At 38.8% G+C, this 14,957-nt stretch overlaps 2 protein-coding genes across 4 annotated transcripts in view; one reads left to right on the top strand and one right to left on the bottom strand.

Annotated features, from left to right (window-relative positions):
- The first annotated feature begins 955 nt into the window (after positions 1-955).
- LOC146462498 (thimet oligopeptidase-like) lies at positions 956-8,779 on the top strand. Its single transcript, XM_085085350.1, has 10 exons — positions 956-1,058; positions 1,732-1,806; positions 3,215-3,288; positions 3,384-3,487; positions 3,588-3,670; positions 4,437-4,481; positions 5,704-5,767; positions 6,438-6,505; positions 7,270-7,386; positions 8,357-8,779. Exons 2-10 carry the CDS (start codon positions 1,747-1,749, stop codon positions 8,438-8,440), a joined length of 699 nt encoding a protein of 232 aa, XP_084941476.1. The 5' UTR covers positions 956-1,058; positions 1,732-1,746; the 3' UTR covers positions 8,441-8,779.
- A 3,388-nt stretch (positions 8,780-12,167) lies between these two features.
- Positions 12,168-14,957, bottom strand: part of LOC146462499 (uncharacterized) — a 66,609-nt gene continuing 63,819 nt past the window's right edge. For 2 of the 3 annotated variants that reach the window (XR_014857102.1, XR_014857103.1), the window contains exon 11: positions 12,168-13,465. The gene's annotated coding sequence lies outside the window, so the exon portion shown is untranslated. The remainder of the gene's footprint in view (positions 13,466-14,957) is intronic. The other variant, XR_014857105.1, reaches the window with a different exon arrangement.

Raw genomic sequence — 14,957 nt, forward strand, 5'->3', positions numbered from 1 at the left:
TCATGCTGGATATCCTTTGATGGACTAGCATCCCATCCAGGAAGGCAGGTGGGGGGGGGGGGGGGGTAGTAACACTCCTAGTCACTTCATGCTGGATATCCTTTGATGGACTAGCATCCCATCCAGGAAGGCAGGTGGAGAGGGGGGAGGGTTGTAATACTCCTAGTCACTTCATGCTGGATATCCTTTGATGGACTAGCATCCCATCCAGGAAGGCCGGGGGGGGGGGGGGGGGGGGGGGTAGTAATACTCCTACTCACTTCATGCTGGATATCCTTTGATGGACTAGCATCCCATCCAGGAAGGCAGGTGGAGAGGGGGGAGGGTTGTAATACTCCTAGTCACTTCATGCTGGATATCCTTTGATGGACTAGCATCCCATCCAGGAAGGCGGGGGGGGGGGGGGGGGGGGTTGTAATACTCCTAGTCACTTCATGCTGGATATCCTTTGATGGACTAGCATCCCATCCAGGAAGGCAGGCGGGGGGGGGGGGAGGGTTGTAATACACCTAATCACTTCATGCTGGATATCCTTTGATGGACTAGCATCCCATCCAGGAAGGCCAGGGGGGAGGGGGGTAGTAATACTCCTAGTCACTTCATGCTGGATATCCTTTGATGGACTAGCATCCCATCCAGGAAGGCAGGTGGGGGGAGGGGGGGGGTAGTAACACTCCTAGTCACTTCATGCTGGATATCCTTTGATGGACTAGCATCCCATCCAGGGGGGTCAGTAGTGAAACTTTTAGTCACTTTGTGTTACTTAACATGTAAACCAGGCTAAGCTCTATTCACGTGGTCCATTCAGGCTTAAGTACTGCTATGCCTACCTTGCCTTTACCTGCAAGCTTGTTACACTGCATGATGCACTCTTTAACCACCAGCAGCAGAGAGCAAAGTTATGTGTATTTGAGACTGTTTCTTTTTTTTTTTTTTGGTTGAGAGGTTGTTTTACAGAATTAACAAAACTATATTATTGTAATTAGAAGCTGTGTCAACTTTTTTTTTCTACTATTATTTTTTAGCCTGGATGTTTGCTGGCTAATGGTACAAGACAGGTACAGATTTTTAACAACAAACGTATCTTTAAGATACTGGAAGTATTTATTTAAATTCTTTATTGGAGATTGGAAGAGCTTTAAATACTGTATAGTACTGAAAAATAATTATTTGTGGCCATCATAATACAAACTTAACACCAAAGGTAAAGACGTTCCTAGAAATATAATTAGACTACCACAAAAGACAATTGAAAATAATATACATATCTAATATTTATGGCTGTACTTATTCAAAATTCCTAGCTAACATGCACATTTTCAATCTGAAAAAGCCTAATAACTGACACTGTGACAGTTTAATACAAATCTTGAAATGCAGCAAAACAGGTAAAATTACATTGATGCTAAGTGAAACTCACAGTAGAAATAGTCATAGTTTATGACCTATACAATACAGTACAAAATTTATTTTGCCATGTACACAACATTTACAGCACAGGGTGGAAAAAATGAAGAAAATTAAGGAAAGAAGACAAATGGCGAGAAAACCTGAAAGAAACCACAAGGCTTATAACAAGTCAGGCTTCCTCACTTAAAATAACTAGTCTAGTCTAATATTAGAAGCTAAGTAAAGTTGCTCAATGACACCTGTATACTTTAATTTCTAATGACTGTGTCATACCAGTCATTGACAGCATCTTGACATAACTATTATTCTGTCTTGTTGCAGCTTTCTGTTGCAGCTATGGTTGCAAACTTCACCAGACCAACAGGGGACCATCCATCTTTGCTGACACATCAAGAGGTAGGAACTTTTTGAGGTGCTGTTTTACCTGGCATTGTTTTTTTTTTTTTTTTTTTTTTGTGGTCTAGAACTTGCAACACAGCACTGTTGCAAGGTAAGCTGCAAACAGAACTGTATGGAGGAAGGAAAGGAGGAAGGAAGGAAAGAGGATAGGAAGGAAGGAGGGAGGGAGGAAGGAAGGAAGGAAGGAAGGAAGGAGGGAGGGAGGGAGGAAGGAAGGAAGGAAGGAAGGAAGGAAGGAAGGAAGGGAGAAAGGGAGAAATGGATTAAGGAGGGAAGGAAGGAAGGGAGAAATGGATTAAGGAGGGAGGAAGGAAGGAAGGAATGGAGGGAGGGAGGAAGGGAGAAATAAAGGAAGGAGGGAGGAAGGAAGGAAAGAAGGAGGGAGGAAGGAAGGAAGGAAGGAATGGAGGGAGGGAGGAAGGGAGAAATGAAGGAAGGAAGGAGGGAGGGAGGAAGGAAGGAGGGAGTAAGGAATGAAGGAAGGAATAGAGGGAGGGAGGAAGGGAGAAATGAAGGAAGGAGGGAAGAAGGAAGGAAGGAAGGAAGGGAGAAATGGATTAAGGAGGGAGGAAGGAGGGGAGAAATGGATTAAGGAGGGAGGAAGGAAGGAAGGGAGGAATGGATTAAGGAGGGAGGAAGGAAGGAAGGAAGGAAGGGAGGGAGGGAGAAATGGACTAAGGAGGAAGGAAGGGAGGGAGGGAGAAATGGATTCAGGAGGGAGGAAGGAAGGAAGGAATGGAGGGAGGAAGGGAGAAATAAAGGAAGGAGGGAGGGAGGAAGGAAGGGAGAAATAAAGGAAGGAGGGAGGAAGGAAGGAAGGAAGGAAGGAGGGAAGGAAGGAAGGAGGAAGGGAGGAAGGAAGGAAGGAAGGGAGAAATGAAGGAAGGAGGGAGGAAGGAAGGGAGAAATGAAGGAGGGAGGAAGGAAGGAATGGAGGGAGGGAGGAAAAGGAAGGGGGAAGGAAGGAAGGGAGAGAAGAATGAATGGAGGGAGGGGGAAGGATGGAAGGAAGGAAGGAAGGAAGGAAGGAAGGAAGTAAGTAGAGAGAAGGGAGGGAATACAGACAGCAATTTATGATCACTTAATGGGGCCACAATAAAGAAGAAGGATTTCTAAACTTATTGATCACAGATGTTACAACCAATAATCATCAGAGTCAAGAGGATTGTGTTTCAAAAAATACCATCAACTGGTAGCTCAGCGTCCACTTGACTCGGATGATAAGTTGTAGAAATGTCAGCCAATGTAAAAACAGGAGGCCATCTCAGGGCTACACTCAACCAGATATCATGAATATTTCTCCAACGGTTTCAAGGGGATTGATGTCAATTTTAATAGAAGTGCTGTTTATTTGTTGTTTTGATTTTTTTTTGGATGCTATTCACTGTGTCTGTATTCTTTTCAGGTGGAGACATTCTTTCATGAATTTGGCCATGTAATGCATCAGTTATGTGCCAAAACAGACTTTGCGTTGTTCAGGTAAATGTTACTGTAACAGTACAGTTTCCTGGTGATTTCAGTAATCAAAGTAACCAGTTTCCTTGTTCGAATCCCCCTATTGTTTGCTCTTGCAGTGGTACTCATGTAGAGAGAGATTTTGTAGAAGCCCCATCTCAGATGTTGGAAAACTGGTGCTGGGAGAAAGAACCTCTTCGCCGCATGTCAAGTCATTATAAAGGTGCAAAAAAATGAATAAATCAATGTAGTGAGAGTATTTGTCTTTCACTAGTGTAGACCAGATTCTGGAGAGACAGAAACATTTTTGTTTCTACTCGCAGACTCAAGTGCTCTTCCTGATGAAATGCTTGATAAGCTGATAGCCTCTCGAAATTGCAACACTGGAGTGTTCAACTTGAGACAGGTGAGCAGTACCATAAGACCACAGGACAGTAGCTTTTCTAAGGAGCTTTTGTTTGAATGGTCAGACTTCAGGATTTCATCCACAGATTCTAAAGTTAGAATCACCTTGTAGAGCGTAATAAACAGCACTACAGTGGCACTGCTCAGTAGCTAAAGCTTTCATTTGAATGGTCACACTTTAGGATTTTATCCACAGACTCAAAAGTTAGAATCACCTTGTACAGCGTAATAAACAGTACCACAGGAAAGTACTGCTCAGTAGCTTTCATTTGAATGGTCACACTTTAGGATTTCATCCACGGATTCAAAAGTTAGAATCACCTTGTACAGCGTAATAAACAGTACCACAGGAAAGTACTGCTCAGTAGCTTTCGTTTGAATGGTCACACTTTAGGATTTCATTCACGGATTCAAAAGTTAGAACCACTTTGTACAGCATAATAAACAGCACCACAGGAAACTACTGCTCAGTAGCTTTCATTTGAATGGTTGCACTTTAGGATTTCATCCACAGACTCAAAAGCTAGAACCACCTTGGGGTGGAAGGGTAGAAGAATATACACAACATGAGCTTGTATAAAATGGTAATAAATTAATGGTTTGCAGCAGTGCAGATTGCCCTAGGACAGATCAGTGGAGAAACTTAGCCACAATTTTCCTCAGAGTTTTGTTAAAAAGCAAAGTTGACATATAATTTGAGGCTCCCAGCCTTTTAATTGGAAACTCCAGCTTGCTCTTTTCTGTTTGTCATGTCTTTTCTTCCGCAGGTTCTGCTGGCAACATTTGATCAAACAATACACACTCAGGCAAAGGTAGCGTGTCTTTTTTCTTTATTTACTTGTTTTGTTTAGTTTCCTGATGAACAAAAACAATTCAGCATCCATCCGCTTAAATCTTCCACTTTGAAAAGGAATGCCTTTTTATTGAAGTAAATCTTCCTTCTCTAAGGTAAAATTGGTGAAAGCTTATTGTGTAGAAGTGCGCTTCATACATTGTTCCAGATAACTTTCAAAATCAGAGAGTCAATGAAGAATTTTGAGGGGTCAATAGCTCTGGTTCTCTTTAAATCTTCTTAAGTTTGCCATTCATTTTGTCGGGTCAGGAAGCCAGGCTTCTCAGGTTTTTGGCCTGAGACCCCTCTCTTATCTGGAACACTGTTCATGTAATCCCTTTGGCATCCAGAATCAATTCATGCAGGAGCAAATTTAACCTTCTTAAATTAGAAAATAGGAAAATCACCTTCACGCCTCTTTAAATTTAATGCTCAGCAGATTTGTCAGAGTGATTAGCTTTGAAGAAGGGCAAACGCTCAAAATGTTAGCACCCAAATCTTCATCGGCAGTTCAAAATATACGTTTCAAATATTTACATTTATTTATTCATCCTTTACGGGTATATAATTTACAAACTCACAATATGACCAGCTCCCAGTTGGCTTGATAAAGATCCTACACAGTACATAAGCTCTTCACCAACAAGTAGTTTTTATCTTTCTCCAATAACGTATTTTCCTCTCCTAAGCCTAATTTAACTAGCAGAGCTCTTCAACCAGTATTATAAATTCTATTTCCCCCTATTTTATTCAACTGCACAGAGGTAGTGGACAACACGAAAGCCTTGCTCCTTTGGCCACTACGTACTTCTTCCGTATAATGTAAAATCACTAAATAAATTGCTCTACACGTTTAATTTTTTTTTCTTCCTATAAAATATATTGTATTTCGTTGTAATAAGACAGTGTGAATAAAATTGAATTGAATTGAATAGCTCAGTTGGTAGAGCACTGCACCGGCATCGCAGAGGTCATGGGTTCGAATCCCGTTCAAGCCTAATTTTTGGTCAGGCTTTCTTTTTGCAACTGCTTAAGTTGCGTAGTAACTGCGAGGATCTTCTATTTGATTTATCAACTCTGTTGACAAAACAAACATTCGTTTCTACTCCCCACTGACACGGCATCTTATCCCCTTATAAATAGATTTGTTTTAATTAGTCAATTTAATTAATTTTGGTTTTTGAATCATGGACTCATGACAGGCAAACACTGCAGAAATCTATGCTAAACTGGCCAGTGAGATTCTCTGTATACCCTCTACTCCAGGTTTGTATATTAGGCACTTTTTTGCCTTAATTTATAACTTGCCTATATGATATGCTGTTAGGTCTTGCTTTGTAGTTAATTCTTCCATACAAACCCGTACCAATGTTGTAATCATTCAAACCATCATGTAAACTCACTCTTTGCTCTTGGAGGCCCCAATGTTGGTCTTTGTTATTTTTGACATGCTCTTTCCATTTTGTTTGTTGTTAACTAACACCCTATCATTAAGTGAAAATTAGACTACGTGATGTCCTGGCCTCTTGCCTCAGTAAATCTACACGGAAACTAGCTTTGGGGGAGGGGTTGGTGGGGTTGTTCCTTGTAGCAGTCTGTATGGGGAGGCTTCGCCCAAAGTGGGTGCCGTTTTTTTCTCACCCTCGTGGTATGCCAAAAGTTAACTTTAAGCAAATTGATGTCCAAGTCCGCACATCGTCCTTACACGTACATATAACAGAATGTAATATACAACCAAGAGGTGTCACTGTAGTTCATAGCCCATTTTACAGTTGTGTGCTTAGTGACCTGCCCTTGGATTGTAAGCGAGGCTCGTGGTGACCTCACTACTTGTGAAAGGGTAAGGGTCAAACTTCAAGCACCCCCTCCCTCCACCCATCCCACCCCACCTCCCCCAAGGTACTGACTTATTGCTGAGGGCCTCTGTATCTTGCAGGTACAAACATGCCAGCATCTTTTGGGCATCTCGCGGGTGGCTATGATGCTCAGTATTACGGATACCTGGTAAGAGAATGTTGTCATTTAATCATGCAGAACATTTATCAAAATGTTACACACATAGTGTCTGTGTTATGGCACAATATTTACTCAGTCTGCAAATGTGTTATCGTGCTGTACTTTTGCTTGAAAGAAAAATTGATTGAAAAAATGTGCTGTTATGTTTTAAGCTTGATCCTGTTTTTGTGGCTTACAAGAAAGTTTTTCAAAATCTGTTTCAGGCAAACTTACGGTTGGTTTCCATATGATCTCCTGACCTCTGAAGAAAATAGTTAGCGATCGTAGCGATCCGTATTGAAATGTGACAGCCAATGGAGTGATTAGTGATTAGGGTTAATTTTATTAGCCTTGGCTGCGCCAGCATGCACTGAAGAGTGAGCATTTTGAGTACAGCAATCTGCCTTTGCTCATCTCTGTTCTGTAGTGGAAATGAAATCAATTTGTTGCTAAATCCAGATTAATCAACTGACTGACTGACTGACTGACTGTTTGGCTGGCTGGCTGGCTGACTGACTGACGGACGGACTGACTGGCTGACTGACTGGCTGGCCGACTGGCTGACTTGCTGACTGACTGACTGACTGACTGACTGACTGACTGACTGACTGACTGACTGACTGACTGACTGGCTGGCTGGCTGGCTGGCTGACTGACTGACTGACTGACTGGCTAATTGATTGATTGATTGATTGATTGATTGATTGATTGATTGATTGATTGATTGATTGATTGATTGATTGAATGACTGACTGATTTATTTTATTTTTCAGTGGAGCGAAGTATTTTCAATGGATATGTTTCACACCCGGTTCAAGAAAGAAGGAATTATGAACCCTACAGTAGGACTGGACTACAGAAAGTTAATCTTGCAGCCTGGAGGCACTTTGGTAAGTAATCAAGTAAAAACTTGCCTTAAGGATATTTAACAAATATTCGCAGAAGTAAATATCCACCAGTGTCCACTCACTCTGACGCAAAGAATTGTTTTATTATATAATTATCAAACTACCAAACAGCGACTAGCATGCCCCCACAACTCAGTTTTTTGTGATACTGGCGAAAATACTCGCACGCAAAATCCAGGACATTCAGAACATTGCATAAATACTGTCCGGCATTTGTTTAGCTAATCAGATCGCACAGAAACCACCATGCAGAGGTTTGGTATAGAACACTTTTGCAGTCGGGATTGCGCACATTAACCAGTATCATTTTGGCGGGAAAAGGAAATAGCTGTTGTCATTTTACTACGAACACTTTTGCAACTCGGATTACGCGCGTCAACCAGTTTCATTTTGGCGTTAAAATAAGATAGCTGTCATCATTTTACTACGAATCTTTAGTGAGAACAGCATAGTGGCAAAAAAAGTCTTCCAAACATTGGTGATATCGTCTTTTTGGTATCAGGAAAGGACTTAGCTATTATCATTCAAAACAATTGTGTCAAGTTTGTCACGAAGCATTGTGGGATATATATCTCTTCTCAGTTCTCTGTTGTTAGCGCAGGAAGAAAATCGTTCCCATTCAAAAAATCTGTAGTACTACCATAGATTTTTATAAATCGGGCTGATTTCCGTGTACTCATTCATTTTCTTTGTCAAAATGGGCCAAATCGGCCTGATTTTGGACATCTTCTGGTGTAAATACGGGCAAAAATACTGGCATTTGAAATGTGTCTTTTCCTACTTTTATGGTTTTCAAAGGGTTTTAAAACACAAATTTCAACAGTTTTCGAACTGATTTTCCTAACGTTGTCTCCAAAAATTGTCAGTATTATGGACATTCGTGAACTCTTTTTAAGAGTCCCTCGTTTCCTATGGAGAGTGACAAATATTTCTCCATTGTTTTTTTCTCCAGGACGCTTCTGAAATGTTGAAGAACTTTCTCGGACGTGAACCTAACCAAGAAGCCTTCCTCACTAGCAAAGGACTAAAGAATTAAAACTCCAATCACCCAACCTGCACTTTATTATGAGACTGTTAGTTTCAAGAGTCGAACCTTCCCATCAGTTGTGTTTGTAAGCAACGTTGCATCTTTTCAGTACCAAGGATAATGTACTGTTTAAATTCTCGGTTGTAAACCCAGCGACCACACGCAAATCAAGTTGTTCCCTCAACAAGTTCCTTCATTGAGAACTGAAAGGTTTTACTTGCCAACGAATATTTGGCACCGTTAGACGGTTTTGTGGTAAATGGACTTAGCTACATGTGATATAGCACACACTAGTACACACCAGATGAAGCGCTGATTCCAAGAATAAAAGCCACTTCATTCTGTTGATTTGTTGTCATTTGAATTTAATTCTTGTTACCTTGTAGGTGGAAATTAAATTTTTTTGTGGTGTCTTTGGGTCGCGTTCTTTTTCAGACAGAACGCTTATCAAAATGAAAGGAGTCGCGTGATGAAACTACATTGTCTGCCCAACTGGGAAGGAGTGTATGTCATTATCTCATGTGCGTTAACCAAGCGTTGGACTAGAAAGCGTCACGTGACATGACTTAGACTGGGAAGGAGCACGTGATCTTTGGTGATGTGAGTAGGGGCATGGTGATATCCCCTGGATGGATTGTCACAGGTAGCCAAAGGGAAATCCGATTTAGAAGCAAGCCTTTGCTGAATAACTGCCGTGATAGTGTAACGACCAACAGCGTGATGTTTGTTCATAGAATGAGTATGCATAAGGGGTAAGTCCGGGCATGAAGCCTGGGTTGGTTTAGTCGTAAAACATCGTTAGTGCCATGGGAATTTGCGAGTCAAGAGGACTCAGAAGAATTGAAGTTAACATCGGGAATAGGTCGACGCCGCTTGGGACAATGGAGCATGGGATGGTCCATGGCACAAACTCGGCATTTGTGATGCCCTGCATCTGATGCACTCATATTATCACATGGACAAGAACCGAGAAAGTTCCACTGCCAACAAGCCTTTGACTGGAAAGAATCGGACTTGGAAGACCGTGTAATGGCATTGCTGACAGAAGAGGACCTGCTCCCAGCCAATGTATTTGAGCATAGCTGTTGGGTCGAAGACCAAAGGTAAAAAGATTTCCAGAGGGGGGTGGGTGTGTATGTGTGTGTGTGGGGGGGGGGGGGGTTAAACAAAGTGCCTTGTAAATGGAAAATCCTAGGGGTGGGGGATTGTATGTAAAATTCCCTCTGCGGTGGGAGGTAAGGATATTTTCTGGACCCACACCTTAAATTTTCACCAAATTAAAGTTGAATTCGTCTTACCTAAACATATCGTTTACATTTCCATTTTAAAAAATGGGAGTCACCAAGCTGTTTCTTTTAGTTACATAATTGTATATTCACACATAAGTTCACACATTTTTTTACAACTTTTATAGGTGCTATAATAGTAACCAATAAAGTTGACAAAACGATTATAACTTTTTCTCCAATAATTAGGCATTTATTAGGTACCATCATTATAGTATCCTCTGATAAAAGGTGGTAGTTACGATTGATCAGATTATAACTGAGGGAAGTACAAGAAACTTGAGGATCGAGGATTGAGTAGTGAAGTTCGAGTTCCAAGGGACTGTCAACTTTTGCGTGGTACTGTACATCCAACCATTTCATGTACAGCTGTTTCGACAAAGGTTGTCCAAAAAAAGCATAAAAGTGTATGCGACAATGCCGTAAGGTAGTCTGGGAAATACCCAATAAATTTCAATAATAGCTCAGAATCCATATTGCCCACCATCAAGTCTTCACTGTACAGTCAAGGCATTATGGATTCTGAGCTTTTATTGAAATTTATTGGGTATTTCCCAGTCTACCTTTCAGCATTGTTGCGTACGCTTTTATGCTTTTTTGGACAACCTTTGTCGAAACAGCTGTATACTTATGCTGAGTATACTAAGTTGGTAAACAGAAGATCGGTGTCATTTGGAAATGTTTTAAAGGAGAATGCTAGCTGAAAATCATTTGGTCATGTTTTATATTTTCTCCACATGCAAAAAGTTGTCCATATGACTTTCTGTAGAACAGCAGACAAGGTGATGTTGATTTTACAAATTTTTAAATTTTCATGAAATAGGATCCCACATTATTTGTGGTCTTGTTGCATACACTGTAGACGCAAATCTGTTATCTAATAACATCAACTGAAATGGTTGTATCTAGTGTGTATAGCATAAAGATTCCAGCATCTATTTTAAGTTTTGGTACAGTGTAGGTATGTCCAGAAATGCACACGACTTAGCTGTGCACACAACAAAGGGTCAAGGGTTTTGATGAAAAGTCAAGGTCTAGATTTCATAATAATTATGAATGAGCTGAGTACAAAAGGGTACAGTGGAAGCGATGAAAATATTAATGAAAAATTAGAAAAGTAGTAAATCTGCCAGAATTGCCATTATGCGCACTTCTGGACATAAGTGCTCCTACGGCCAATGTTGGTGTTGAATTTCCATGTTGTTTAGAAGCAGCTTAGTTTTCCTTAATTGTAAGGTTTTTGTCTCATTCAACCACAAGATGCCACCAGAATAGACTGTAGTTTTTTTTATTTAAGTCCCCAATAAGAAATTTAGGTGGTTCTGAACAATATGAAAGTTCAAGTTCCAGTCATTAATACGATATTTTCAGTTTCAACCATTCAATTGTATCTCTCCTTATATCAATGGGCGGGAATTCATTTTTCGATATAATTCTCATTGCAGATAACTTGATATTTGTTGTTCGCTCTTAGAGTGTATGGTATATTGTAACTAATTCACAGGGTTGACAGGCTTGAAGAGAGGGGTATGTGACTTGGTCTTAAATCCAAATTTTTCAAATAATCTCCATTTGACTTGCACTCAAAGTCGAGGAATTGGCTCATTTCTCGTTTAACTTGACCAAAGAAATCACTTATAAAATCTGCGAAGAACAGCTGTTTTGGAACAATATTCAGATTTGAAGGTCAAATTGTCACTTATGCCTCCTCCGGCAAACCCTTTTGTAATTAGTTGTTAAGAGTGACTATCCTTAAGAATCTCATATTCAGTTTTGATCTAAAAAAAATAGATTTTGCTCATAACTCTTCCATCAACTTCTCTTGGCAAGAAGGTAACAAATATGAAATACGAACAAAGAAAATTAAATTTCTCCGTTGTTATTTCATATTTGTCACCTACTTGCCAAGAGAAGTTGACGGAAGAGTTATCAGTGAAATCTATTATTTTTAGGTCAAAATTAAATACGAGGTTCTTTATTGAAAATTGTAAACATTTAATAAAATAAGCTGTTCTCATCTTTTTAAATTCTGTATTTCCACAAGGTATAAAGTGGCCGTATTTTTCACCAACATCCAATTGTAATAAATTGTGCTGCTAATAAAAAATTGTATGCAATATTGTGCTGAGTTTTTTGGTGTGGATCTTACATTTTGATTTTTCCTATGAATACTCAGAGATGGAATATATTAATAAAAATGAGATGCAGATGACGTAATAAATATGCGCACATTAATATGCATGAGCAATGACGTTAAAACTCATTTGCATGGATGAATATTTATTGGCATTAGACTCAGATTCAAAATCAGAATCAGGTCCAAACTTGATTTTGATACTGATTCCGATTCCGAGTAGACTCAGAATCGGTATTAGAATCAAGTTTGTACCCGATTCTGATTCTGAATCTGAGTCTAATGCAATGCATATTTATGTACATGCAAATGAGATTTGACGTCATCCAGCATTAATAATTGATGCGGACGTTATTCATGAAATTTTAATTCATTCTGTCATCATGCATATTGAATTATCATTCAAGTTTAATATATTCCAGAAATCACAGTACAGTAACCAACACCAGCTGTAAAACACTTCATGGTTTTTATTCATTTTCCTTGTTTACATAGTACCTTCTGATTTCTAACTTTCATATACTAAAATTAAGACCCAATACAATATTTATTTTTATCTATAATTTAAATGCTGTGAACAAGATAACTATACAAAATGACATTTTTAAATTTTAGAGACAAGTTCAAAAACGAATTTGCCACATTAAAAAATAGCAAAATTATAAAATTTCAGCAATCAAATCCAATGAAATACAATAGTCTGTATCATAACATCATCCTACCACTATACACGCTGGTTTTAAGCTTAATTTACATAATACTATACACTCTCCTTTCTGGCTTGGTTTTCATCCTAATACTGAACACTTTGGTTTTCAGCTTAATTTTCATCCTAATGCTTTACACTATGGTTTTTGGCCTAATTCTCATCCCAATACCATACACTTTGATTTTTGGCCTAATTTTAATCCTAATACTACATGTATATACTCTGATTTTTGCCTAATTTTCATCGTAATACTATACACTTTGATTTTCGGCTTAATTTTCATCCTAATACTATTCACTTTCGCTTTCACGTGAATTTTCATCTTAATGCTATACAATTTGGTCTTCGGCTTAATTTTCATCCTAATACTATACACTATGGTTTTTGGCTTAATTTTCCTCCTAATGCTGTACACTTTGGTTTGTGGCTTAATTTTTATTCTTATGCTATACACTTTGGCTTTCAGCTTAATTTTCATTCTAATACCGTAATGTACGAGAATCTGAAGCTTGGCATCCTCTTTTATACTGGTTGTGAACAGCATTTTATTTCCTGCTCCTGCAGTTCAAATTGTGGCCTTTTTAGAAACTAAAATTGTTGTGATGGATATCATTTTGGCCACCTTTCAAGGTTCATACAGTTGCATGCTCAGTTGTTTCTTTTTAAATTTGTGATTCAAAAATTAGAGTGTAAGAAAGCATATCCAAACAGTAAACTACGACAAAATCGAAAATTTTCCGAACGAAAATGATTTAGTCAAATTTCATATTTTTCTTATACAATCTAAATAGCAGTAGACATCATATTTACGGTGTTGTAGTCAGCGTTCCTTTCTTCTCTCCTTGGTGTTCTTTCCTCGCATTTCTTGTTCCACTTTCCGAAATCCAACTTGAGATGGATGGTACCTGAAACAAACGGAATTCAAAATACGTCTTGATTCAGTGATTCATAAATAAGTTCTTTCTTTGGTTATGACAATTAATAGTCAGAACAACGGGTTCGCCAAAAGCTTGCCTTGATCAAGGAATTTTCCTTGATTCTAGTTGTCCCATGCAAATTCCGTTTATCTTCAGGACAGGATACTGCATGACAAAATCAAGGCCAAGCGTGTATAAAATTTTTAACCCGTTCATTTGCCATTTGTTTTGTCAATAAATCCGCTAATTGGTCTTCTTGAAAAACTGAATTTTTTTTACAACTACCTGACCTGATTAACAGTTAAAATCACTTTTTTTTTTTTTTCGGGTAACATTTTGACAGTGCAAATGCCATTTCTGTTATCAATGCTCCTGTTTGATATTTCGCACTTTGCTAAAAAAAACCAATCTGATATTCTAAGATTTTCTTGTAGCCAATGTTATGTGCTTTCCATCAATTTGTTTTGTTCCTAAAAAGCGTGCAACATTGTTCATGTTGTATGAATAAAATATGACCAATTAACGCTCATTGTGATTCACCAAAAACAATAGAACAATAGAACCCAGAACCTACTTCTAGGTAAATTTGACGCTCTTTATCGCACAAAGCCTCCATGGCTCGCGCTTCTTGACTTAAACACATGACGGCCTATATCTCTGCCATCATTTAATTTAAGTTGCGTTGACTTGAGACGAATGGGGAGGGGGTTCCAACCACACACCGGCCGTTTTACTTCTTTTTTTCTGAAGATATATTTTTTTTACCAAGGAATTAGTTTCTTTTTTTTACTTCAAAATTTCGGTAATAATTTTTTTAAAGAGCACACTGTTAAAAAAATTAAAAGTGAAAAAAAAAATACTAATTTCTGGTAAAAAAAATTAATATCTTGGGAAAAAAAGAACAAGAACATCTAAGTTTAAGAAAAAAGAAGTAAAACTGCCGGTTGGTGGTTGGAACCCCTCCTCCCCTCCCCTCATCTTAAGTCAGACAACTTAAATAAACAAAGGCAGAGATATAGGCCGTCATGTGTTTAAGTCAAGAAGTGCGACCTTATTCACTAGGCCACGGAGGCTTTGTGTAATAAAGAGCAGTCAAATTTTCCTAGACGTAGACGTTGTTAACCTAGTAGTAGAAGTCAAGAATTTGTCACAAATTCAGCTACATTTACCCTCAACGACCATCAAATTGACTCCCACAGTTCCACTAATGAAGCCGACTACATATAAACGATGTATACCTAAGAAAAACTTGTAGAGTGCTTTCTCATTTTAACTTGTCTTTAGAATTGAATTTTTCTACCACCATTTGATGAGATACATTTACCCCGATGAGTAAATAAAAAACGGCTATGTACGGTGCAATAACTTAAAGTTAAAATCTGCTTGTCATTAGTGAGAAAAGATAAAGCTCTAAATTTCAAACAAGAGCCAAGTGTAACATCTCTATTCCGGGGTGAAAGAGCAGAAAATCTAAACAAAA

The sequence above is a fragment of the Pavona decussata genome, unplaced genomic scaffold, assembly GCF_977016875.1.
Source record: "Pavona decussata unplaced genomic scaffold, jaPavDecu1.1 SCAFFOLD_186, whole genome shotgun sequence".
Taxonomy (NCBI): domain Eukaryota; kingdom Metazoa; phylum Cnidaria; class Anthozoa; order Scleractinia; family Agariciidae; genus Pavona; species Pavona decussata.